At 43.5% G+C, this 25,767-nt stretch overlaps 1 protein-coding gene across 1 annotated transcript in view; it reads left to right on the top strand.

Moving 5' to 3' along the window:
• Positions 1 to 8,948: 8,948 nt before the first annotated feature.
• The window catches only part of TCEA1 (transcription elongation factor A1), a 50,809-nt gene continuing 33,990 nt past the window's right edge, over positions 8,949 to 25,767 (top strand). The window contains exons 1-3 of the mRNA XM_019527317.1: positions 8,949 to 9,135; positions 17,712 to 17,774; positions 22,408 to 22,513. Coding sequence (XP_019382862.1) covers positions 9,067 to 9,135; positions 17,712 to 17,774; positions 22,408 to 22,513 — 238 coding nt within the window. The 5' untranslated portion in view covers positions 8,949 to 9,066. The remainder of the gene's footprint in view (positions 9,136 to 17,711; positions 17,775 to 22,407; positions 22,514 to 25,767) is intronic.

The following is a 25,767-nucleotide window of genomic DNA, read 5'->3' as shown; positions in this document are numbered from 1 at the left end:
AGCCTGGGCTGCCAATTCTCAATATTTTAGACCTATAGGGTTGTAGATGTCAAAATCATTAATTTGTCACTTGGAAAATTAGTAATACCAGTTTCTAGAATGTGTTTGTTCATTTGATTTTTTTTCATTCTTCTCATCCACATGGAGATGACTACTACAAATACTGTTCAATTGTTGAAATCCAAGAGTACAATCTAAATATCTGTAGTTTACCCCAACTAGTAAAGAGAGCTAAGTACGTGATTTCCGTGTTTGTGACTTAATTTTAGAAATGTACCTAAATTTGACTTTTGTGCAATCAAAAGTCTTAGACTGCCACCTGAACATGTTATCTACTTGCTAATAAAAACAAATTGAGTTTCACATCACAGGTCAAATCCTGCAGCCATTACTGGCTGCATGAGACAAAACTTTTGGCTTATTTGGGAACTTTGCCTTATTGAGGCCTGTCAGATTTAGCTATTAGCCTTTTATGTTATATAATAACAATGCAGTAAGTTGCTAAAAAGTACTGAAAACAATAACTGGCATTAAAGCAGCTAATGTATGCTCTAATGAAGTAAATACACTTCATTACAACTGATAGAATGCATCTTCATCCAGAGGTGCCATTTCACACACAATGGATATAATTTAAGAATGTATTGTATAGGATATTAATAAAGCCATATGTTTAAGCCATGGGTATCTTACATTTTATAAACAAACATTTAACAGTTAGCTTTCCTTTATGTCAAAGCACATAATTGGATGTTTAATATGAAAATGAAGATGTTATTACTTAGTTTCCTCACTTATTTATAAAACTTAAGTTTTGTTGAATTGATTTTCTGTAGTGGAAAACTGTAAATCTCTTTCAGTTTTTATCACTTAAAATAAACTTGAAACAAATCAGTGTTTTGGAAGAGTTCTTTCAGATAAGTGCTGTATCATCCTGTAGAAAGCCGGCTTTCATGAATTGTGTAATAGCAAATCATTCCAGCTGTCCTGGAAAATATGCAGGGTGCATATTTTGTTTCTTTTTTGTTTTTTGTTTTTTTGGGGGAGCAAGGAGGATACTTCTCCATTTTACAAAGAAATTATAATTTGCAGTTACTAAAAAGGGAAAAAAAATCACTAAATTCTCATCCTCTTTCCTAATGTTCATCCTCGTTTCATTTTAATTCCTTTTTTTCCTAGAAATATAAACTAAATACAATGTGCAGGAAGAACAGATTTGCTACCTAGTGTCTTTATTTTACAATAGCAGAAATGATATGGCACGGTTTGGCCGTGCCAGGCTGCCAGCTAACAGCCCCCATGCCCTCTATGCTAAGTATAATGGCTTGAATAAGGCACTGGCTTTCGGGCTGGGATTATGGCTAGAAATTCTGCTTGGGCCACCCATCAAAATACCTCTGCACAACCAGGGAATTGTCCTGGACATCTTGACCAGAGACTGGCCCGGCCCAAAGCGTGGTTTGGCCATGCCAGGCTGCCAACAGACAGCACCCCAGCCACTGTGCTAAGTGTATGGAACCGAATAAGGAACTGGATTATGGGCTGGGATTATATCCAGAAATCCTGTTTAGGCCACCCCAGACCACACCTCTGTGGCACCGGGGTACTCTCCTAGATATCTCTGACCAGAGACTTGCCTAGCCCAAAGCGCAGTTTGGCCATGCCAGGCTGCCAACAGACAGCACCCCAGCCACTGTGCTAAGTATATGGTCTTGAATTAGGAATTTGTTGGTGGGCTGGGATTATAGATGGAAATCCTTCTTAGGCCACCCCATGCCATGACTCTGTGGCACCGAGCCACTCTCCTGGAGACCTCTAACCAGAATCTTGCCTGGCCCAAAGCGCATCTTGGTGGTACCAGACTGCCAACTGACAGCCCCCCATTCCCACTGTACAAAATGCATTGTCTTGAATAAGGAATTGGCTTTTGGGCTGAGATTATACTTAGAAATCCTTTTTGGACCACTCCTTGACTTACCTCTGTGCCACCGGGAAACTGTCCTGGACATCTCTGATAAGAGACTTGCCCAACCTAAAAGGTGGTTTGGCTGTGCCAAGGTGCTAACTGGCAGCACCCTAGCCACTGTGCTAGATATATGGAACTGAATAAGGAACAGGCTTGTGTGCTAGGATTAGAGCTAGAAATCCTTCTTGGGCCACCCCATGGCACACCTCTGTGACCCTGGAGGACTCTTGTGGACATCTTTGACCAGAGACTTGCCCGGCCCAAAAGACGGTTTGGCCGTGCCCGAATGCTATCTGACAGCCCCCCAGCCACTATTCTAAGTATAATGGCTCAAATAAGGAACTGCTTTTTGGGCTGGGATTATAGATGGAAGTCCTTGTCAGGCCACCCCACTCTATGAGACTGTGGCATGGGGCAATTCTCCCAGGCATCCCCAACCAAAGTATTTTCTGGCCCAAAGCGCAGTTTGGGTCTGCCACGTTTTCAACTCAGAGCATACCCCCCCCCCCAGTGACTGTACTAAGGACAATGGCTTGAATAGGGAACTCTTTCAGCTGGGATTAGAAATAGAAATCCATCTTGGCCACCCCACGCTATGACTCTGGCACGGGGGGACTCCCCCGGACAGTCTTTGGTCAGAGATGTCCAGGACATTTCCCCCCAAGACCAGAAAGGCATGACGTGGGGTGGCCCAAGAAGGATATCTAGGTATAATCCCAGCCCAAAAGCCAGTTCCTTATTCGGGTCCATGTATTTAGTGCAGTGGCTGTGGCGCTGTCAGTTGGTAGGCTGGCACAGCCAAATTGCGCTTTGGGCCGGGCAAGTCTCAGGTCAGCGATAGTCCCCTGGTGGCACAGAGATGTGGTCTGGGGTGGCCCAAGAAGGATTTCTGGGTATAATCCCAGTCCATAATCCAGTTCCTTATTCAGTTCCATATACTTAGAGTGGCGTGGGTGCTGTCTGTTGGGAGCCTAGCATGGCCAAACCGTGTTTTGGATCAGGAAAATCTCTGCTCAGAGATGTCCAGAAGCATCCCCCGGTGGCACGGAGACATGGTCTGGGGTGCCCCAAAAAGGATTTCTGGGTTTAATCCCAGCCCGTAATCAAGTTCGTTACCCAGTTCCATGTCTTTAGCACAGAGACTGGGGTGTTGGCTGTTGTCAGCCTAGCGCAGCCAAACCATGCCTTGGGCCGGGCAAGTCCCTGGTTGGAGATGTCCAGGGGAGTACCCCAGGGCCATAGAGTCATGTTCTGGGCTGGCACAAGAAGGACTTCTGGGTATAATCCCAGCCCATAATCCAGTTCCTTATTCGGGTCCATATACTTAGCACAGTGGCTTGGGTGCTGTCTGTTGGCAGCCTGGCACACCCAAACTGCGTTTTGGGCCGCCCAAATCTCTGGTCAGAGATGTCCAGGCGTGTCAGAGATGTGGCCTGGGGTGGCCCAAGAAGGATTTCTGTGTATAGTTCCAACCCAAATTCCAGTTCCTTATTCAAGCCCATATATTTAGCACAGTGGCTGGAGTGCTGTGTTTTGGCAGCCTGGTATGGCCAAACTGCACTTTGGGCCAGGCTGGTCAGAGATGTCCAGGAGAGTCTCCTGGTGCCACAGAGGTGTGGTCTGGGGTGGCCTAAACAGGATTTATGGGTATAATCCCAGCCCATAATCCAGTTCCCTATTTGGTTCCATATATTTAGCACAGTATCTGGGAGATGGTGTCTGTTGGCAGCCTGGCATGGCCAAACCGCACTTTGGGCCAGGCTAGTCTCTGGTTACAGATGTCCAGGACAATCCCCCTGTCACGCAGAGGAATTCTGATGGGTGGCCCAAGCAGAATTTCTAGCCATAAATCCCAGCCCAAAAGCCAGTTCCTTATTCAAGCCATTATATTTAGTATAGTGGGCATGGGGGCTGTTAGTTGGCAGCCTGGCATGGCCAAACCATGCTTTGGGCCAGGAGGGACTGTGATCGTGGTTCTTTGGGACAGTCCTGCAGTGGCATCACCACAAAATTTGGGGTGGCCCAAGAAGTACTTTGCCGTATAATCCCATCCTAATCTGACCTTCGTTTAGGGCTCTGTACTAAAAGAGAGATGCTATTTTACATATTAATTAGTACCTATGCGTAGCTAATGAAATTCTGTGTCTTCAGGATGTGTAATTCATTAATAACAAGTTTTTATTGTGTCTAGATTAGCTTTGAAAAAGGAACTGGGAATAGGGAACCAGGAATATGGAACTGGGAATAAGGAACTGGAAATAAGTAATAGGGAACCAGGAATATGGAACTGGGAATAAGGAACCAAATTCAGCCTCATATGGGAAGAGTCATAACATGTAGAAAGGTGCCAGCTAATATCATGCTGCTACTTCTTTTTCATTTTTTTTTATGATTTTACTTTGGAGGAGACAAATGAATAAGAAAGAAATGGGGAGGGCGAGTTAGCTACTCCTCCTGGCTGAATAATTATAGACAAGAGCAGCATTGCACCAATACTTAAGTTTGGCAGAAGATAGGGCAGGTGCCACCTTAGAGACTAGCTAGTTCAGAAGGGCATGAACTTTTGTACGTGATGGCCTACTTCATCCCATACTGAGTGAGTTTGGTCCCTGTATTTTCTTTGGAAACATTTGGAATTTTCTGTCTTCTGAACAATTTGGAGTTAAAATGTGTGTGCTCATCCTAAAACAGCTGCTTGACTTTGTGGTACACTATATGGAATGTAACTTTACAGGGCCTGCAGTGGAACATTTCTGTCTTTCCCCCTGATGCCTGGTGTGTGCAGTTTGTTGGTAGTGGGTTGTTGTTCTCTCTGCAAGCTGTGAGTGTGGGTGCTGCTGAATCCCGTTCCTAAAAAGATAAAGCTGTTTACCATCCCACCGGTCTCAGCTGACTCGAGGACAGAACTCCAGGGGCATGGAGGTCTGAGTGATTACCCCATCCCAGGAACCCAGTGGCCAAGGACAAACACGATATGGTGTCAGAAGCGACCTCTCTCAGTAGAATCACCAGCAGCCTGATTAAGGGGGTCAAAGCTTTCATTCAAAAGAAAAAAAAATGGAGCATTTCAAACCTCCGGCCAGTCATCTGGAGTAGGGGTGTAGAGCAACAACCCTTTGGACCTACCTGTGCTGCTGACCCTCAGCCACTGACTGCCCCCAGAGGGGACTCAGTCCTGTCCCTTATTCTGCAGCTGATTGTCATCGGATGGAGTTCCTGAGTTTTGTGCTTGGGTCATGCCGATTGCTGCAGGACCCTACTCTGTTGCTTGCCTTTTGGTTGCCATGGAGGGTCACCCCTCAGCCTCTTTCAGGGGTTGGGGTTTGATACAATTTGAGTGCTGCAGACCAGAAGAGCCTACACTGTTGCAGTCTGTCGCTTATTGGGAAGCCTGTTGGAGCTGCTGGAAGTGAGCACCCTGCTTCCTTGCTGTAGCATCTCAGCAGTGACTGAAAGCTGCCAGTTACCTACCTGTGGTTCTTGAGTCAAGGGTTGACTAATGCATTCTGGTTTGTTTTGTGATTCTGGTTATGCCATTTAAGTTCACTTGTAAATAATCTTTCCTATTATTCTTGTTTTGTAAATAAAGTGTAAATAGTTAAATCAGCTAAGTGTTAGACCTTCTTGGGACCAGAGGCTGCTCTGTGGGGAGCAGGGACTGGCTGGAAAGTAAATTGGTGCTGGCCAGAAGCCCTGCCCCACTCTTACCACACCATCCCTGATATTTGGGCAGGGGTGGCAACTATTGGGCCGCCACCCAGGTTACACCCGCAACCAAGGTGGACCTTCTCAAACTATACCAGTACGTTTTCGAAGGGTTGGGCCAATTTCCTGGGACCCACCACATCTATGTTGTCCTGGTGGTACCACCAGTAGTGCACGGGTGTAGACAAATTTCCTATGCAACCTTAGGCAAATTGAAGACCCCCTCAAAACACTGGAAGCTATGAGAGTCATTATGAAGGTGACTAAGCCCACACCCTGGGTCAATAGCCTTGTGATCCCACAAAAGAAGGATGGTTCACTACAGCTTTGTTTAGACCCACAAGACCTCAGCAAGGCAGTAGTGAGGCAGCACTTTTTTATTCCCACTGTAGAGGATGTGCAAAAGAGCTTGTCAGGTAAAAAGCTGTTCACCATTCTTGATGAAAAGGACACCTACTGGCAAGTCAAATTGGACAAGGAATCGGCAGAGCTGTGTATCTTTAACACCCCACGGGGACGGTTCCACTTCAATCTCCTTCCCTTTTGTATTAAGTTGGCTAGCGAAGTACAGGCAGTCCTCGGACTTATGACATAATTGGTTCCTGAAAACCGTGTCTTAAGTCAAAACATTGCAACTTGGAACCGATTTTCCCATAGGAAACAATGTTATAAATGGGGGATTGGTTCCTGAACCAAGGCTCGATACCCTATTTTCACCAAAAATAACCCAGAATTACGTACTCAGTCAATTATAGATGAGTAATATAGCTACATTAATGTATTTATATTGTAAATAGCAACCATATTGATTTGGAAGGACTTCTTTGAGGTGATTTTGCTGGACTTTTTGAAAGGCTCTTGGCTGGATTCTTCTCAGCAATCTTGGCTGCAGGTTTTTCTGGAGTCTTGCCTGTTTTCTTAAAGAAAGCGTCCAAGAAAGTTTGGACAGATGTTCTCCAGGGAGATGGGTGACACAGCGGCTTGTTCGCTGGCATGGCATCACATCAGATCAAGCATTGTAAAGTCGAAACTGACATCAGAAAGTTGAAACAGGGTGTTAATTTAGAAACGTTGTAAGTGTGAAACGTTGTAACTCAAACAGATTAAGCTGAGGACTGCCTGTATTCCAACAGAAGAATCATGAGTGCTTTGGTGACATTCTGCGAATCCACATAATCGTGGATGACATGTGGCAGCTACCAAAGAGAAGCATGATACTATCCTGAAACAAGTCCTGGAGAGAGCACACCTGAAAGGAGTAAAGTTTAATAAGAACAAAATACAGTTTTTACTCGACAGCATTAGGTATCTGGGCCATATCTTCTCAAAAAGATGGTGTCAAACCAGACGATGACAAAGTGGAAGCCATCAACAGGATACCCCCTCCAATAGACAAAGAAGCCCTTCAGAGACTCCTTGGAACCATTCGGTACTTGGTGCAATACATTCTGCATGAGTCCAGCTTGACAGCCCCGCTGAGAGTGCTTCTCAGGAACAACATTATCTGGCAATGCGGACCCGAGCATCAGGAAGCCCTGGATAAGCTCAAGCAAACCATCGCAACAGAACCTGTGCTCAGGTAAAGCACAGCAGAGCAGCTAGAAATCCAAGCCGATCTGTCCAAAGATGACCTAGGAGCATGTTTATTTCAGCAGAAGCAGCCAATTGCATATGCTTTGAGGGCTCTAGCACAAGCTAAGAGAAATTATGCTCAGACTGAAAAAGAACTTCTGGCAATTGTCTTTGCCATGACAGAGTTCCACCAATGTGTATGGCACCATACAAACCAAGAGTGGATGTGTGGTGAAGTTGCCTGTGAGGTACAAGGACTATGTAATGGTAAAGGCTAAACTCCATTGGTGAGCCAAGTGCTAGCCACGTCTGGCTCCACGATCCCGAAACGTTCAGAGTTAAAATAGCTACTGATGAACATTCAACTACTTAAGAGGGAGCTCCCAGAGTAAAGAAGGGGGATGTAGTATAGGGAATGCACCTTTACAGGGCCCTGTTCCCTGTGGGTGTGGTTTGTTGGTGGTGGGCTGTTGTTGTGCTCCCTGCAAGCTGTGAGTGTGTGTTGCTGACTCCTGTTCCTAATAAAGGTAAAGCTATTTACTATCCCACCGGTCCCCACTGAATGCTGACTCCAGGACAGAACCGCAGGGACACAGCCCATCCCAGGAACCCAGTGGCGAAGGGCAAACACTGCCTCAGCATTTACATCGCCTGACTTGTCATGGGTGGCAAAAGATCACCCTCAGGTTCACGAGGTTCTTTGGGTGAATCTGATCCCTTTTATTCGACCAACTTAAATAGTTGGGGGAAAAAAAATTAAGCAAGCTTTTGGGTTTAACAACCCTTCGTCAGGCTGAGGAAGTTTCTGCAGTTGGTGTGTGCGCTTCCTGGATGGAATGAAAAGTAAAGAAGCCAGAGGCCGGGCTGGGCTGGGCTGCATGCAAGCTAAGCAGTCAGTGAAGACGGAAATTGAGAAGTCAGTGGGTGAGAGAGAAGCTGGGTGGTTCTGCACCCAAGGGCAGGCAACCTGCCCTAATTTGTCTGGAGCGGATTCATAAAGGCCTTTATTTGCATCAACCCAAGTCTTACAAACACCTTGTCCGGGGAGACCCGATACACCCGACATGCAATTTAACTAGAGAATCACACAATACATTCAGAGGGGCCGCATGCGCAAAGTAATTACAGTAGTACCACACACAACCGCTTAAAGTGGTCATAAATGTAGGCTGTCACGGGTGCCAAGTAATTATTCCGGGACAGAAATGACGACACAGTGACAAAAAGAGCCAACCTGCTGCACAACCAGCGCGTCCCAACTCTGGTTCCTGTCCAGCTTGAATTTGGCGGGCAGGGGCCTTAACGAAGAGCCCGACTACACGCGCTCTGCTCTGCTTTGGAGAAATGAGCGTAGCAGCTGCCACCCCCGGCAGGGGGGAGGGGGATGAGTGTGTGCGTCTGCGCGCGTGTTGCGCTTTCTCGCCAATCCGGAGTCTCCTCACAGACCCCGCCCCCCGCTCTAGACAGCAGGCACTGGACGAGCCCCAGCAGCCCCGCCCCCCCAAATCCCCAGTCGCACCTCCCACAGCCGCCAGGAGGGGCGGGGCCAGAGCGAGGCTTCGGTGCGCGGCCAGGCTCGCTGGCATGGACAACTTCTCCACCTCCTCGGGCCCCGCCCTCCCCGCGCGCTAGCGCATGCTCTTGGCGCGCGTCCAGTGCTGCCTGGCTCCTGCGCTCAGGGCTCGATGCGTGCTGCCTGGCGCCACCGCTCGACCGCCCGCGCCGCTCGGGCTGCTGGGTGAGATCGTGCCCGCGGCCTGGCTCCATTTGTGCGCAGGGCCCGGGCGGCGGCAGCTCCCCCTCCCCCCCCGGCCCCGGCAGCCATGACCGCGGAGGACGAAATCATCCGCATCGCCAAGAAGATGGACAAGATGGTGCAGAAGAAAAACGCGGTGAGCGGGGCCGTCGGGGTCTGGGTCGGAGCATCCGCGGGTGCTCCGGGCCCTGCCAGAGCCCGCTCCCGGCTGGGTCCTGTGCGGATCTGGCGCCGGGCGCCTCCATGGACCTGCTGCAAACCGGTGGAAGCGGCTAGGCCGAGCGCCCGTCTCCAGGGAGCCCGGCTGGGGCTGCAAGCACAGCGGCCCCGGCTCCGGCCCGCGGGCTGCGCTGCTCAGCGCTCCTCCCTCACGTGTGCCTACCTGTCCCTTCTCCAAGCTCTCGGGGAAGTCGGCTCACTGCCCACCCCCGAGCTGCTGGTGTCCTCCAGCCGGCTGGTGCCTGACTCGGGTGCTTTAACATGGGTTTCCCGTGTGTGACAGTGGTAAAGAGTCCTAAGCTCTGGCGATGATGAGTCAAAACTCGATTGTCTGGAGGTTCAGCAGTGTCCTGGGGAAGACTTCCTGTCTTCCTGTTTGAGGGGAGGTGTAACCCACTTCCCCCCTCCCCCCCCCAAGTCCCAGCTGAGGATCCTAATCACTGGGCTAGGTACAAGGTCCTGTCTGGCCCTCCACCTCATCAGGAATGGAAAGTGTCCTCACACCAGAACAGCTTCTAGCCCCCTGGGTAGGGCGCTTCCCTGGTACATTGGAGAGGTGGGCTTTGTTGTCTTTACACTGGGAACTTGCACTGTGTTTCTTCTGATCCTGGAAAAACTCCTCAGTTTGTGTGTGTTGGGGACCGATCTTTTTTGGCAGGTCATAAATTAGCTCTGCACCTTCAAGTTGACCATCTAATCCATTCATCTTTCCCATGCCTGTTCTGCTTTCTGCTCCCAGATCTGTTCTCCCCACTTGATCTGCTGTTGTGCTGCTTGTCTCTTACCCAGTCTGCCACCAGCCACCCACTGAATGAGAATCATAACAGCTAGCATGCTGTGCACCAAGCCACCTAAGCACTGAAAAGGATGGTATATCTCAAATCCCTTTTCTGTGCTTCAGGAAGACACGTGTGTCAGTATCAGATTTGCAGTCTGAAACTTTCACCTGGAGCAAGGTGTCTAAATTGTTCCCTTCAAAAATAGACCAGGGAAGGTGGGTGCAAGGGAAAGGCCACTCTTTTCTTTGAAAACAATTGGAGGAAGTAATGTGCTCCCCTTGGCCACCCTTGTTTGAACCACTGTCCTGCTGGATAAGTTGCGACTCATTCAGCTCTTCCTTTCTCTTCCCATGTATTGCATAGGGATTTAAGCTCCTACTCTGGGAGCCAGGTGCCCAAAAGTTAAGAGGTATGATGCTTTGTGGATTTAGCCCTTAGTTTCTCTGTGCCCTACTCCCATCTGAGGAGGCGTAATAGAATAATAGTTCTTCTGTACCTCAACAGGTGCTGTGAGGATAAACGTGTTATAGGCTGTGAGGTGTTCTGATCTGATGGCGATGGGACTAAATTAATACCACATGTGCTCTTGTTGCAAAGAATGCTAACATCATACTGGGTTGCATTAGTAGGAGTGTTGCCAGCAGAGCAAGAGAAGTGATTATTCTCCTATATTTGGCACTGGTGAAGTCACATCTGGAGTATTGTGTTCAGTTTTGGTCCCTCTGTTACAGAAAGGATGTAGACAAATTGGAGACAGTTCAGCGGAGGGCAACAGAAATGGTGAGGAGGCTGAGGCACATGGCTTTGGAGGAGAGGCTGAGGGAACTGGACTTAGTCTGGAAAAGGCAAGACTGAGGGGCAGGTTTGATAGCAGCCTTCAACTATCTGAAGAACGGTTCCAAAGAGGATGGAGCTGGGTAGTTCTTAGTGATGGCAGATGACAGAATAAGGAGCAATGGTCTCGAGTCGCAGTGAGGGAAGTTTAGGTTGGATATTAGGAAAAACTTTCTCATGAGGAGGATGGTAAAGCACTGGAACAGGTTATGCTGAGAGGTGGTAGAATCTCTGTCCTTGTAGGCATTTAGGAGCTAGCTAGACAGTCTTGGCTGGGATGATGTAGGTGGGGATGGCTCTACTTTGAGCAGGGGATTTGACTAGATCAGTGGTTTTCAACCTGTGGTCTGCAGACTGTCTAAGGAATCTGCAAAAGATGACTGTGATTAATCAAAAGTGTGTGAATGCCCACACTTAGAATTCAAAGGGGTCTGCACCTCCATTCAAAATTTTGTAGGGGTCCACAAATAAAAGAAGGTTAAAAACCACTGGACTAGATGACCTCCTGTGGTCCTTTCCAAACCTAATTTTCTGTGATTTCTATGTAGAGAATATATATGTTCTTATTGTACAACAAAAGCTCAAATAATCACAACCCCAGCTGTAACCAGAAACTTTTTTTGTTTTCCTTCCTTGTTTTCCTCAGTCACTTTTGCAAATTTTAAGCTACTTATTTTCAAATCTTGTACTACATCCTGTCACCTGACCCTGCAGTACATTCAGAATACTAAATTAGCAACGTAATGTACAGATCATCTCCTGTGAAAACGCACTGAGCTTTCAGCTACAGGATTATGACTTAATTGAAGGATAAAGCTATACTGAGTTCTTATACACAAATACAAATTGGGTAAAAGTTTCTGACTCCTCGTGTTTCTTTTCAGAATTTTCCATTGTATTAATTGCTTGAAGGGTTTGTTTGGGGGTTTTTTGTCAGCTTTTTTGTTGTGTTTATTACTAACACTTTTAAATATACAGTATTATAGCATTTGAATACATTTGGTGCGTTGTTGCTAGTGAAAACTGTTTGATGAAAACACTTCCAGAGATATTTCAATCCTGATTTTTTTTTTTTGTCAAGAGCCAGAGTAGAAGGGATTCTTTTATTTAACCTGCCATTGAAAAGCTGGATTCATGGCTCATGGTACAGTATTCTAATTGTCTGGTGCTTGCCTTTTGATGAGTTGAAAAGTGTGACATCAGCACAGACATTCACCCTTCATGAAGCAGATGATTTGTGCTCTGTAAATAATACATTTGCTAATTGTAGCTTGTAAGCGGATTGCTTAGCCTGGTGGCTTTGACAGGCAGGTTTGCTCCCTGAGGAGCTCGTCAGCCACTCCTCCCAACTCAAACACTATCTTTAAGCTGCAGACAAATAGACAGACAAACAAACCCTGATGCCCTGTTGCAAGCATTTGGAGGGAAGCCCCTTTGGCTCTGGGTCCAGGCACAGCAGCATGGCTCTACACTGTAGCAAGTTGTTATTCACAGCTGGCTCCTTCCTTCCAAACTGCACCCTGTGGTTCCCTTTTTCCTCTCCTGTCTGGGGTTTTAAGCTCCTAGTGAGTCACTCCATTATTAGCAGCTCCCCCATAGCTGCAGCAGGGGGAGCTGCTAATTCAACAGGGCTGGCTGCTCCCTCAAGGGGTCAGACTGCCCTGTTACACAGCCATGCTGAATTTGAACTCAAATCTTTTTATGGTTCCCAAATCAGGGAAGAATTCCCTTCCATTGTTAGCAGTATGTCCCTATCCCTTCCTCTTGTCTTAGGTGCTGCAGCTGCTGTCCCTCACTGCCCTGTGGGTGGGGGAGCTCCAGAGCTGCTCCTACTCTGCACCAGTGGACTGTGCAGGGAGTTGAGCTCAGCTGGGGACAGCAGCACTCACTGGGTTCCTCCTCCCTACCAGTTCCTCCCCCCCTCCACTGAAGCTGCTGCTGAGCCTGGATGCTATGCTACGGATCTGGAGCAGACTAGGAGTGGCTCTCAAGTTTCCTTGGCCCCTGGAGCAGGCAGATACAGCAAGGACAGTGACAACAGTGGGTGGGAGAAGAGGGAATGGAAAGAGGGGAGGTTCTGTTGAGCATGGGGCTGGGGAGCAGGGGAATTGTGCAAGAGTTCCCAATTTCAGAACTTTAAAGAGACCCTGGCTGCTACTCCTGCAGTGTGGTCTGGCCATCCTGGTAGGAGGTGAGAGAGGTGGGGGTAAGGGGTGCACCCATCTCTGAAGCACCAGTTGCTGTTCCCATATCCCACTTTACAAAACCTGGATCCAGTCATGGAATGAAGGATTGGTGTCATCAACATATAAAATAAAACTAGATTGGGTGGGATTAACTTTTTGTTTAACCTTTGAAAGATTAATTGTTTAGAGGAAGGAGAAATTAGGTTTGCAGCCTTCCTTTTTCTGGTGTGAGCTTCACAAGAGGTTGGGGAAAATGAGAGAATGTTTTGCATTAAAAGTTTGGGTTTAATGCCCAATACTCTGGTCTTCAGAAGATCAGCCCTGGTGGTGATTGGCTTTATGATAGCACAGATGCACAAAATAGTAAAACCAGCCTAAGAAGCATTTACTTTTCAATTTAAAACTTTTTGTTTGGTTTGATTATTGCTTATGAAACAGTTGGAAGAAAAGCCTTTTCTGTTGAAGATTCAGTATCCTTGTCCCTTTAGTTAAGGACTGAGACAGCTCTTAGTCCCCTTTGTGAGTCTTTCAACTGAGCTAGTGAGTGAGAAACAGTCTTGAAAAGGAGGAATGTTTTTTAAAATGGGAAAGCTGGAAAAGTTTATGTGGACATTATTAGCAATTTGTTAGATGATTTCAATTCGTATGTTAAAAAACTTTTAAATTGTAAGAGTGCACTGTTATCATGAGATATGTTTATTACAAATAAACAGGTAGCCATATACATGCAAATCCCTCTTGCAGCATGCATCTGAGACAAATAGAGATTTGAAATTGCATGATGTAGGCAATTCAAAATTAGTTGTGACAGAAATGTCTCTCTGAGCTTTGTATCATTTTTCATATTTCAATGTATTCCAGCTAAATTTCACTTAGCAGACTTCTTTTTGAGTAGTTTGAACATTTTAATGCAAGCAAATGCCTTAAATTGCAAATGTGTGCAGTTTGCAAAATACAGTCTGTCTTGTGCAACTGTGCATCATAAAAAGATTTGCGTTTAACATAAATGGAATAATATGTAGCTGGGTAAGTTTTAAGCTATTTTTTAAGCTGCAGTATTAGGGTATTTGTTCTAAAGCCTAATATTTAAGAATAGCTTATGTAATTTCCCCCATATTCACACTAGCAAACAAATTAGGCTTTACATGCGCTACTGTTTTCTTCTTCTTTTCTGTGTGTGTGCACCCAAGTATGGAATATTTTGCTCCTCTGTAAGCAAATTAAACTGTATTTCTTAGTACTTTGGTTAGTAAATGGCTAATGTTCAGAACAGATTTGCCTCTTGCAGAATATAGTATATCGTTTCAGTGCAGTGAACCAATTTTAGACAGCTAAGGGGGAAGACTTTACCCACAAAACAGTACAAGAAAATGGGGGGAGAATTGGGACCTCATGGTTCTTCTGTTCTTGACTTTACCATATATCAAGTGGGAAGTCTGTGTCTGATTCCACGTCTGTAAAGGGGGGTGGGGAATGGTCCTCTTTCTGGGAGAGTTGTCAGTAATTAATTAATTCATATTAGATTAATTTTAGTCACCAGAATGGAAAATGCTACAGAAGTATATTTCACAGGTCAGTTACTTGAATACATTCAGTGGAGATTCAAGGATAGTTATGCATGAGGATGAATTGTTACAGTCATAGGATTTGTCTGTCGCCAGCAGTATGTGCCATCAAAGTACAGTTTGCTACAGCTTGGTACAGTTGACCCCTGTTATATTCATCCCACAGTTGAGACACCCTTTCACTATTGCTTTGTCATAGTTATGATCAGAAAAGTGACCTTACTAATTAAATTGTGCTAAGTGCATCGTGGGCAGCAGGTTTTGTGTCTGCAGTTCTGTCAAGATGTTTTCCTATAAGTGCTCTAAATTAGACTTGGTATCTGAAAAACAAGCCGAGTTCTTTCTGCTGTTTGCATCATCTCCACTAGCAGTTTGTGTGCTTAAGAGCATAGCTGACCAGTCTGATTGTGGATAAAAGCCAAAAAATATGAAACTTACTCTTCTGTAGTTTGCTTTTACTGTGTTACTCTACAGTAAAAACTTTTGGCTTTATAAGTAAAAGTGATAGGTGCCAAAAAATAGTAAAATTTTCAGTTAAACAAAGACCTGTTTTAGAAGGCTTTCTTTAAACAGCCTGGATAAGAGGTTCTGTTTCTTCAGACTTGACACAAGAATCCTGCTTTCTCCTCTCTTCCCCATCCTTTTGGTGGTCTTGCAGTAGAGTAGAGGAGGGTTGTCTCTCTGCTGCTGTGCCTCTAACAATTCCACAGGGGTTGATAAATTATTCTGGAGTTGATGGGGTGGAAGGAGGGACTTAAACAAGCACAAAACAGCAGCTTCATGTATGGAGTAAAGTAAATAAAATAGTGGAAGGAGGAGATTCATGCTGTAAAGAGAGTAGGATTGCACTAGTGAACTAGAAGGAAGGCAGGATATGGGATACAGTGCTGGACTGTTCCCAGATAAAGAGACTTGTTTAACAGGAGGAAGAGGTAGACATTGAGAAATCGAGATTCCAGTCCTCTTAAAAGGTGAGGGTGGGGTAAAAAAAAAAAATAGGGTCTGTATGACTTCATGCAGATTGAAAGTCACCATGATTCGAAACTGAAAACTTGAAACTTGAACAGCCTTTGGCAGGAGTTATTTTATTTAGTGCCATGGTGGCACATGGGACAATTGCATCTGTGCTTATCTGTTTCTGGGAGGAGCATAGGAGGGGCCAAATCTGGAAAGGCTACACAACACAAGGCAGCTCCTGCCTGGTTTAAGGCCAACCACAGTCCTAACGTAACAAGAGTGCATGTTGGTCAGTTTTACCTGTCTGCTGACACTGCTGTGTTCTCAGGACGCAGCTGTTCCTGGGCTGGCTGTGCAGCAGACCCAGGGCAATTTTATTTGAAGGCAATAGATCCTGGTTGTGCAGCACATGAGGCAGCATCAACATTGCTTTGCAACCATGTTTTAAAAAACAAGTGGTGTTAGGGGTGCCCTGACTCTCTCTCTTTTTTTTTATTATTTTTTAAAGTTGAGACCCACTGGTCTGTGGTCTAGTGAACAAATGTCTATGCGACACTCCATGCACTGTACTAATTTGTACTTCATCTGGTAGTCTTAAGTTATGGGTATACAGACACAGCTGCTTTCGTGTGTGTCAGTAGCTCTGTGGTAGCTTATCTTTTGTGCAGACTTTTATCTTTCAGTAAATGGAAGCTAAATTGTGGTAACGTAGTCCTCCTTTATTGAGGGCCAAGTTACGGTGATAAAATCTGAATCCCTTCTGTTCAGTGGTAAGTTATGTCACCCGTACCTTTAGCAGAAAACATGAACCAAACTTGCATATCTGAAGTTCCTTTACATTAAGGTATGAGAGAGTGTTGAGCTGATGGAGACAGCTTGTAGCTTGTGCTGAATTTTAGCTACAGAAGGACTTCGGTCTCCAGACTAGCATCTTGCCAGAGCCTAGCGTTCACTTAAAAATATTAAATTGCTAGAAGATGGTGGTTGACTACATAGGTTGACATGAGAGAACTTCATGAGAGAACTTCTTGAGCTTCTGAATCATGAGTGCAGATGAAGATACAGTTTTACTTTCCCTCCTTCACCTCCTCTGCTGTACTCCTCCCCCATGATCTCTAATTAGAGATTGATATAAAATCTGGATTGCTAGAAGTTTGTTTGGGGCTGTGTCAGTGAACAGTCTAGAGGCTGCAGGTGTACTTACATTGCAAGCCTCTAGCCTCTTTTGATCCTGGATTTTGTGGAAGAGTTGAGGGTATTGGTGCTGTTCAGATATGTGACCACTTGGATAATGGGAAGCTCCGTTCCTGTGAAGCTTATGTTTCATAGGAGCTTATTTATGGCAATACAGAACTTCTAAATTTTGTGGAAGAGGACCTCTTTCCTAATCCCAGTCAGGAGAAAGACGGGCAAGGTAACAGAATTGGCAGCCTCCTTGTTTTTCCTTTCCCTACCGATGCCCCACCTTTTCCTCCTTTTTTCCTTAGCTGCTCTAATTTCTTCAGCCTGTGGGTGACATCAGGTGAAATAATTGACTTGAAATAACTGACCTTTTGTTAAGCTTTTTTGATGAAGATGCACCTATATGCCAAACAATAGTCAAAATATAGCCTTTCTAGGGTGGGAACAATCAATCGGTGCACAGTATATTTCACAAGGATGAAAGGGGAACAATGTTGAATCAAGTGAGTTGTTTGTAAATCTGTTTTCTAAAAACAAAGGTATTAATATGGCTGTAACCACCTCAAAATGGCATTAAGTAGCACGAAGTGAAGTTCTGGGATGTTGTTTGAGGAATTGGTATATTATTTACTATTTTACTTTAACATCTGTTTTTTTAATTTATCTTGTTCTTATTGTAAGCCTCCCTGAGCCTTTTTGAAGAGGGTGAGATACAAGTCAAATAAACGTTAAAGTGGAAAAATTAAGGATGAAGTGATACAGTACAGAACAGCTCTCGTGCCAAAAGTTGTAATTCCATCACAGGGCTAAAGTATGATGCTGGAGTCTAGAAATGGGCACGCTCACTTCAGAATTATTACACTCATGCCTCTAGCAAAAGGAAGGAGTTGTGTTGTAGGAGCTGAATTTGTTTGCTGCTAAACTTTTTAGAAGTTAATTGTGTAGGAAGAAAACTGTACTTTGAATAATACTTCTATGTATGCTTTGCAGGCTGGAGCTCTGGATTTATTAAAGGAGCTTAAGAATATTCCCATGACTCTTGAGTTGTTACAGGTACGTTTTTTTGTTGCTTTTGTTTTAAGTGTGTGTGTGTGTATGTGGGGGGGTTTAATAACAGAAACAGTGCCTATTAGTTTTGTTATAAGCATGCATTACAGTAAGGGGTGTCTAGACAGCCAACCCAACAGAACAACAGTTATTATAAGGGAGATGATTGTTTTCTGGTTCAATTTGGGCAGTCATCTTAGAATTGCTATTTGCCAGGGGTAAGCACATATAGAAGCTTTTAAAAGCAGTCTTAATTTAATAATATGGTGTAGGAAACCTTGTGCATTTATGCAGTCTGAACAAGGGTCACTTTATAGACTGTATTGTCTTAGAGATGATCTTGTGCCTCAGACGTCCACCAAAGGCACAACCCTCCTATGTTCCCTTTTTCTGATTAAAGGAGATTAACATGCTGTGGTCCCCTACCCTGTATGGCATGCTACCTCCCTTTGAGATCTGGAGGTGTAACCAGCGCTACTGTCTTATATAGTTGTACAGGTAGGTGTGAGGAATCCTAACTTCCTTGTTACTCTTCATCTCCATGAAGTAATCACACTTTAGTTTTGCTCTTTTAGAGCTGTGCCTGCATCCCTTTAATTGTGATAGATAATTAAAATTTTAATTAAATCACAAATTAGAAAGCGGAGATGGAAATCTGATGCTTGAATTTGCTAGATCTTGTAAAAAATCTCTTTATATTGTCACTTGCAGAAACAGTATTTTAAAAGTAACAATGCTGTGCTTTGCCCTAATTTTAGTGCTTGTAAGCAAGCAAAGTCCATAATTAACGTTGAAGGCTGTTTCAGGTAAAATTCCATTTTTATTTCAGAATTAGTTTGGTAAACCAGCTTTGTCTGAAAAATTAATTTCTGGCAGTTGCGAGTTTAAGGGAAATCTTCTTTGGCTGTTTTGTGGATGCCAAGACTGGAAAAGATTTGTATACAATAGTTGCCACACATTATTTGTAAAGTTAAAAGGAGATGGACTTTGAAACTTGGCATGTATTTAGTGCTTGTCAATAGTGGTTCAGCAGTGAGCAAGTTTTTGGGGCCCAAATAATTGGATATATAATACCAGGGAAACACAATAAACAGCTATGATTGCTATAGTCTAATGAGGCTTTGTTTCCTTGATGACATCACAGTACATATTGCTCCTCTCAACTAATTGCTACTATGACACTTTTTAATTAGAGGACTTGAGAGAGAAAGCGAGAGAGACGAACAGAATTTTCCCAAACGGCAATTCAGCAATAAAGTTGCACAGATGAAATTAACCAGGAAGTGCACCGTAAAGGTTCAGTGGTAAAGTTAAGTCTTGCTGTGTTGTACAAGCAATATACACATTTGTAAAAAATGTGTTGCACTTAATAGGAAAGGGGAATTGAAAAGACTACTTGTACGTAGTGTAACTGAATTAACATTGCAAAACATACTTAAAATTATCTTCCTTTATATGTAACACACTTTGCATGTGGAAAGAAAGTCTGTTAAAACTTCAACAATTCTTTACAAAACACTTGATTTTTTTCATTGCTGAAAGGCAGTCATGTAGATAGCTGGTGCATAGAACCGTGAACAAAAGAGAGAGAGAGAGGAAGGCAAAATTTTGCTCCAGAACACCAGGATAAACTCTGCACTTTTGATCGCATAATAGTTTGCTATCTTTGCAAATCAGACAGTCAAGGAGTGAGTTGACTATTTGGATTTCAACCTGTGGTTAGAGAGAAATGTTGATTTTTAAACCCCAGGTCTGTATTACTGAGGCTAACCCCTTTTGCCTCTGTACTGCTGAACTTCAAATTGATGTGCCAGAAAATGCCATACCTAAATAGTACCAGTATGCCAAAGAAGTTTTATAATTTTTTTTCTTGAACCTCATGACAAAGTTAATGTAGGATATGATAAATATAAAGCTAAAATAATTGGCAGGATGGAGTCAAACAAAAGGCTTTATGTCATGTGCTCCATGAACCAAGTGTCTCTCTTTAAGAAATGGGGGTTATGTGTTGCCATTTAATGGATGGTTTCTCATTTGGTTCCTTGGTTCATGTTTCAAACAAGCATGGTCTTCCTCAGGGTTGTGGTAACCTGTCAGACAAACTAGTAGAAGGATTAAGAAACAAGTTCATCGCATGCCATTTTTGTCCCCTCAAAATTAGATTCAGAATATCTTGTTAAGATGGTGGCTGAGCAGTTTAATTCATTACATTATACCTTTTAAGTTTTTAGCATTTAAATAACAGAGGAAAAATATAATTTAACTTTTTGCTAGTGCTCTGTGTAAGCTGTACTTATTTACCTAACATTTTGTTCCATGCGTTTCCCCAAGCTTTTCATTCTTCAAGCATCTTTTGTATATTCCCACTTGAGGTGGGTGGCCTACATGCAACTCAAATAATGACATTCAAATTGACAGCACCCATCAGAGCACTTGCGTATCTCACCCTTTTGCTACTTGACGCATGGTTTCTGAATATTCTGAGGGCAAGGCTGTAAAAGATAAGTGCAGGTTTTCAGTTTACCCCATAGTAGTAGGGAAAAGTGGCAGGGACTCTGATTTAATAACTGGGAACTAAGAATTGCATTTTAATTCTTACTCCCCATTTTTCTTTCACATTTGGAAAACACCTGCATCACTTTTGATGACAAACAGGATTCATTCACTGTAGACAGGTAGATTTTTAGAGTTAGTATACAGTGGATGTGATGTTAAGTTCAAGACCCTTTCTCTTTCCAATTTCTTCCTCCCTTTTCTTGTTCAGGGACCTCTCCCACAAGAGCCTGTTGAGACCTGTTCTCTCCCTCTATCAGCAGGTGCTATAGAGGAGGTACTAAGGAGTTTCAGAGGAAAAGTGTTTTACTCAAGGTACTTAAAATTAAAACACAAATTGGACCTCGGGATATTTTAATTCATTCATTAAGAAAAAATTTAGTTCTTCATATTTTCCCTGGCTTCCCTCATGTTTCCCCTTCCTTTCAACCCAGGACAGATTTTGCAACTTTCTGTTTGAGTGATACTTGTTTCCGCATCTCCATAAGACCATTTCACTACAAATATCCATGTTTTTACACGGATGGAGGATCTTTTCCAATGCAGGGTTCTGTTGTCCAGTCTTTCTGCTTTCCTCCAAGTGTTTACAAAATGCCTATCAGATACAGCACACTTACAGGGAAAACAAGGTTTTAGTCTACTTTTATTTGATCAAAACTTGTCAAGAAAGGATCTATTTACAGCCATGTTCCACCTGTATTTCCTCTTTGACAGGCTAAGTGTCCCACTGAAAAGTTGCAAATGAAAGATTCCATACACAGAAAAAACTTTCGTAATTTTTGCCAGAAAAAGCTGCATAAATGTATGGTCAGCTATAACTCCTTTACAGCAGTTTACAGAGCAGATTTATCTTTTTTCTCATGGTAAGGTTAAAGGCTTCAGCTCTGTGTAGAGCTTTATATACAGCTTAAAATGAGGTGTCTGCAATGCTAGCTAGCAAAAATTACGAACTCACGTCAGACAGTTTTGAAAAATGTTCATTTAAAAAAAAGTTATTCCTGGTATGTGCTGTACATACAGTGCTGTGGAGGACTAACCATTGTTCCTATGACTGTCATCTAAGATGCATCCAACCTAGTCTGGGGGTCTCCTTTAACTGTGAGGAGGTCATGTTTCCTGGACTTCTACTTTTTTAAAAATGCACATTGGTGTTTTGGAGTTGGGAGCCATCTCCTGGGCTGCCAATCTTCTGTTTTTTAACTGGAGTCCCCAAGTATTCAGGGAAAAGTAGAATAGCATCTTATTATATTAGTGGGACTCCTAAATAACTGGAGTGTATTACAAGAAGCAATAGCAAATTACTTTGATTGGATTCAGTTACACCCCATCTATGATCCATTCTTTTTATAAGTCAGCAGAAGCTGTAGATGGCAGTAGCACACTGAGTTTAAATGTTTGATACTGACTGAGTGGTAGCTTCAAAGCAGCAGACTAATTTTATTTTACATTTACAGAGAAATGTCTGCTGTCATAAGATAAAACATAACAGTATTAATAACGTTTATGGAGCTGCACCATTGGTGTTTTTTATGTTGGGTTTTTAAAATGCATCCCAACGTATGGGGAATTTTTAAAATGTTGAAATTACTGAGGAACAAATGCTTTCCAGCTGCTTCCTGTAACATAAATTCTACTGTTGTTTCAAAGTAAGTTCTTTGGGAGCATAAACTTTAACACAAGCATTTAAAATTCTGTTTGAAAGTGAGCGAGTTGCATAATTAGTTTAAATTTCCTAATTAAGATATTTCCTAATTAAGATTCAGGTAAGTAGTTCTATGCACTTGTGAAAATCTCCCCCAAGTGACTTAGGAGCTCAAGTCTTATGGTTTAATAGCCCTCCACCCCTAGGCTGCTAAGTGAAAAGTGTATTGAAATTCATTTGTATAAATGTGTAGATTATCCTGTGAGTATAAAATCTGTAAGGATCTGCAATTTACCCTGTTTTTCATTGGATTCATTAGGACTCAGCTGACTGGGTGTTTGAACAGATTTTACATGGCATTTTTACAAAATACACCACCATTTTATTGCCATTTTAAATTGTCTCCATTTTATGGAGTGTAATGCATAGCTTTCTTTGTTGCAGTCCACAAGAATTGGAATGTCAGTGAATGCAATACGCAAGCAAAGTACAGATGAAGAAGTTACATCTTTAGCAAAGTCTCTCATCAAATCATGGAAGAAGTTATTAGGTATGATTACCTTTTGTAATCTTCTTTCTACTTCTTGCCTATTAATTTTCCAGGGATTATAAAATATTGTCTTTTTTCCCCCCGCATTTAAGACTTGCCATTTCTTTAGCGTTTAATTTTTTTTTTTCTTGCAGCACACGTTACATTTTTCCCATTGCCATTTATCTCTACATTACCCTTCGGGCCCAAATTCAATGTAGTTTCATTGTGCATAAGACCAGAGCAGGAGGAGATATACCTATGATGTGACTCATTTGTGTTAAACAGTTTTTCTGCCTGCTGCCAGGCCAGAGTTCGTTCATTTCAGCATTAAAATGTACTGACTCTTGCCTGTATTGCTATTTGAAGTCCTCACCCTCTTTGAAGTCCTTATACTCAGGCATAGAGCTAGGGTAAAAGGCTTTTTACACTCTGGTCGTGGGGTACTGGGAAGGAAAATAGAAAACCAAAGACCTAACTTTTTGTTAAGTTATTTAATAGCATGTCTCTCGCCTTGTAGGAAGAACATTAAAATCTAAATAATTTTACATGGGTTTGCCTGTAGCAGAATTAAAGACACTTATTTTGCAGTATTTCTTTGTCAGGTAACTTTTGCACAGTAGGATTACATTGAATTCTATGTGGCTGTAAACATGAAGCTCATGAATAATTAATATTTGGGACATTACTGTTTACTTGTATAACTTCTATGCCTGTTGCTTCATTTCCTGTTCAAACAAAATCAAGGTTAGGAGTTTTCTCTCTGTAGCTTAAACTCTTAAAATACTGTAACCTCTACTTTCTGTTCTACAGAAATTACAAGAACTGCTGAATTGATAGAAGCCTATTCAGTCTAGAAAAGTATACTAAATATCAGCAATCATCCAGGTCAGCTAGCTATTTATTTCAGGGGAGTTCTAATTTTATCATATCATCTTCTCTTCTAAAATGTTGCAGAAATTTTATTTGGTATGTATTTTGTATGTGTTGCGCACAATTTGTGGCAATATTCTATAGTAGCAAGTTGCCTGTCAAGCATGCCAGGTGGAGTGGGGTGGGAGGGATGGAGCCCTGTGTCCACCCCCCACACCTGGGCCCATTCCCCCCGCCCCCTTCTACCCCCTCCGCTTGGGGTTCAGGCCCACTCCCCTCTTCCCCCTCTGCATCACGCCCAGGCCCACTCCTCCCTCGCCCCCTGCCACATTGGGTCTGGGTCCCCTCCCCTCCCCTCCTGCCACCACTTGGGGTCTGGGCCCACTCCACCTGCCATCGTCACTGCTTCAAGGGTGCAGGGTTAGTAGGGTGCAAGGCCATCCACCCCCCTGCTCTGTCCCCACTGTCATAGCGGTGCTCCACCGCTGCCTCCTGTCCAGAACTCTCTTGAAGTCCTCTGATTGGCTGTTTCAGACAACCAACCAGAGTGTGAATAAAGCGTTACTGACAGACAAAGGCTTTTATAATATTAGAATTTCTTTTTATACATGTGTGTTTGCTTAGCTAAACCATAAAAGAAAATACAATGCTTGGTCAGAAGCCAGCATGCAGCAGTGCACAGTGAAACACCTCTACCGTAGTCAAATGATTTGTTTTGTTATTTTGAAGGAATGTACTTTTGCTGATCATTTGATCTGATACCAATGGTAAAAAAAAAAAAAAAAAAAAGAAGAGTTGAAAACGAATTGACTGTGTATGTGTGAACATCTCTATTTTAATATAGAACATTGATGAAGTCAGGCAGCCTTTTTTTTAGTAGATATAAATGATAGGACAAAGAGACACTTACTGGAGGAAGAAAAATCTCTAAGAATACAGGAGGCATGGTGCTTTAAGAAGTAACTTCCCCTCCTCCCAACCTCGACACCAGGGGTAGTTGAAATGTCTGCTCACCAACCTCCCCATTACAAACTGGCTGTTTATTAAACTGCAGTTTATGTATTGGATGTATTGAAATGAAGATCTGAATGACTTAGCTACGCGCATGTGTGTGTTGTGGTCAGATAATATATGCCACATTTAAAACAAAAAAAAAACAGGCAGGGGGAGAGTTCATTAATATGCCCTGTGTTCCCTACATTTTGAATGTGTACGTTTGAAACTTGAATTGACACTGTGACATGGAGCAAGATATGCTTTTGGCACAAAATGTTAATGTTGGAAAATCAGTCTACAGCAGCGGTTCCCAAACTCTGGCTGATTGCGTACCACCAATTTAAAATGATGCTGCCTTCAGTACCACCAGCAAATGTTTGTCATATAAAATAATTATAATAAATCTGTTAATGCATACCACTGACAGGTTGTCTGCAAACCACTGGTTGTACCTGTACCACAGACTGGGATCCACTGGTCTACAGTTTTACTTTCTAATTTCATGCAGGCGAATTATTTTGGTAAAACTGGAATTTGATTTCTCATAATTTAATTTGGCAAACTGGGCAAAACATTATTGAATATTGGGAGTGAAATATGAAATCCATTTTGTTTCTTGTTAAAAATGGAAATGCCCTGCTGTCCTGAAGCAAACAAATTAAATACATGTTTTTCCAAAATCTGTGAAAAATGATGAGTTTATTACAACAAAGTTAATTTATTAACGACTATACAAGTGAATAACACACTCGATTCCACAAGCTCTTTTTTCCCCCGTTCAAGGCAGGTGGAGGGGTTAGTCTTGGATTCAACTACAAGATGAAGTGTGGAGCAGGATGCTGCTGTGGCTCTAATCCAAGCTCAGGGTCAGAGTTGGAGCTACAGCAGCCCATGCCCCCAACCCAGCTTACCCTCAGGTATGTCTCCCATCGAATTCTGGCAGGGGACATGGAGTGTAGGGTAGCTCTGGCCCAGTCCAGCCATGTGACAGTGGTGACATTGACAGCAGCTTTGGTAATTCAGAGCTGTAGCCAGTGTAATCCCTACTGTGTAGCTGGGCTGGGGCTACCCTGTGCCCTGTACCCCTGGCTGGAATGGGGTTGGAACTATGCTTGACGGTAAGAGGCTGTAGGGGGCAGAAGCTGCATTGGGCAGGTGGGGCTGCAGAGGCAGTGGTCTGCAGGCACTGCAGGGAGGGGCAGGCAGCAGCGGAGGCAAATTAGGTGGAGGTGGCAAGGGGCAGGGTTCAGGCTGCTTCAACCGCCTCCCACACACACACACACCCTTCCTCCCTCTTATGCTGCTTTCTTTGCATCAGTAGTACAGGGGACAAATTTAAGACAACCTTCTAAAAGTTAGCTTCTATACATGGAAAATTATAATACACATCCATTTTCCTTGTATAG

Source organism: Gavialis gangeticus, unplaced genomic scaffold (assembly GCF_001723915.1).
Source record: "Gavialis gangeticus isolate Ggan-Ray unplaced genomic scaffold, GavGan_comp1, whole genome shotgun sequence".
Classification (NCBI taxonomy): domain Eukaryota; kingdom Metazoa; phylum Chordata; order Crocodylia; family Gavialidae; genus Gavialis; species Gavialis gangeticus.
The sequence above is the reverse complement of the archived record's forward strand: the minus strand, read 5'-3'. Positions and strand labels throughout refer to the sequence as shown.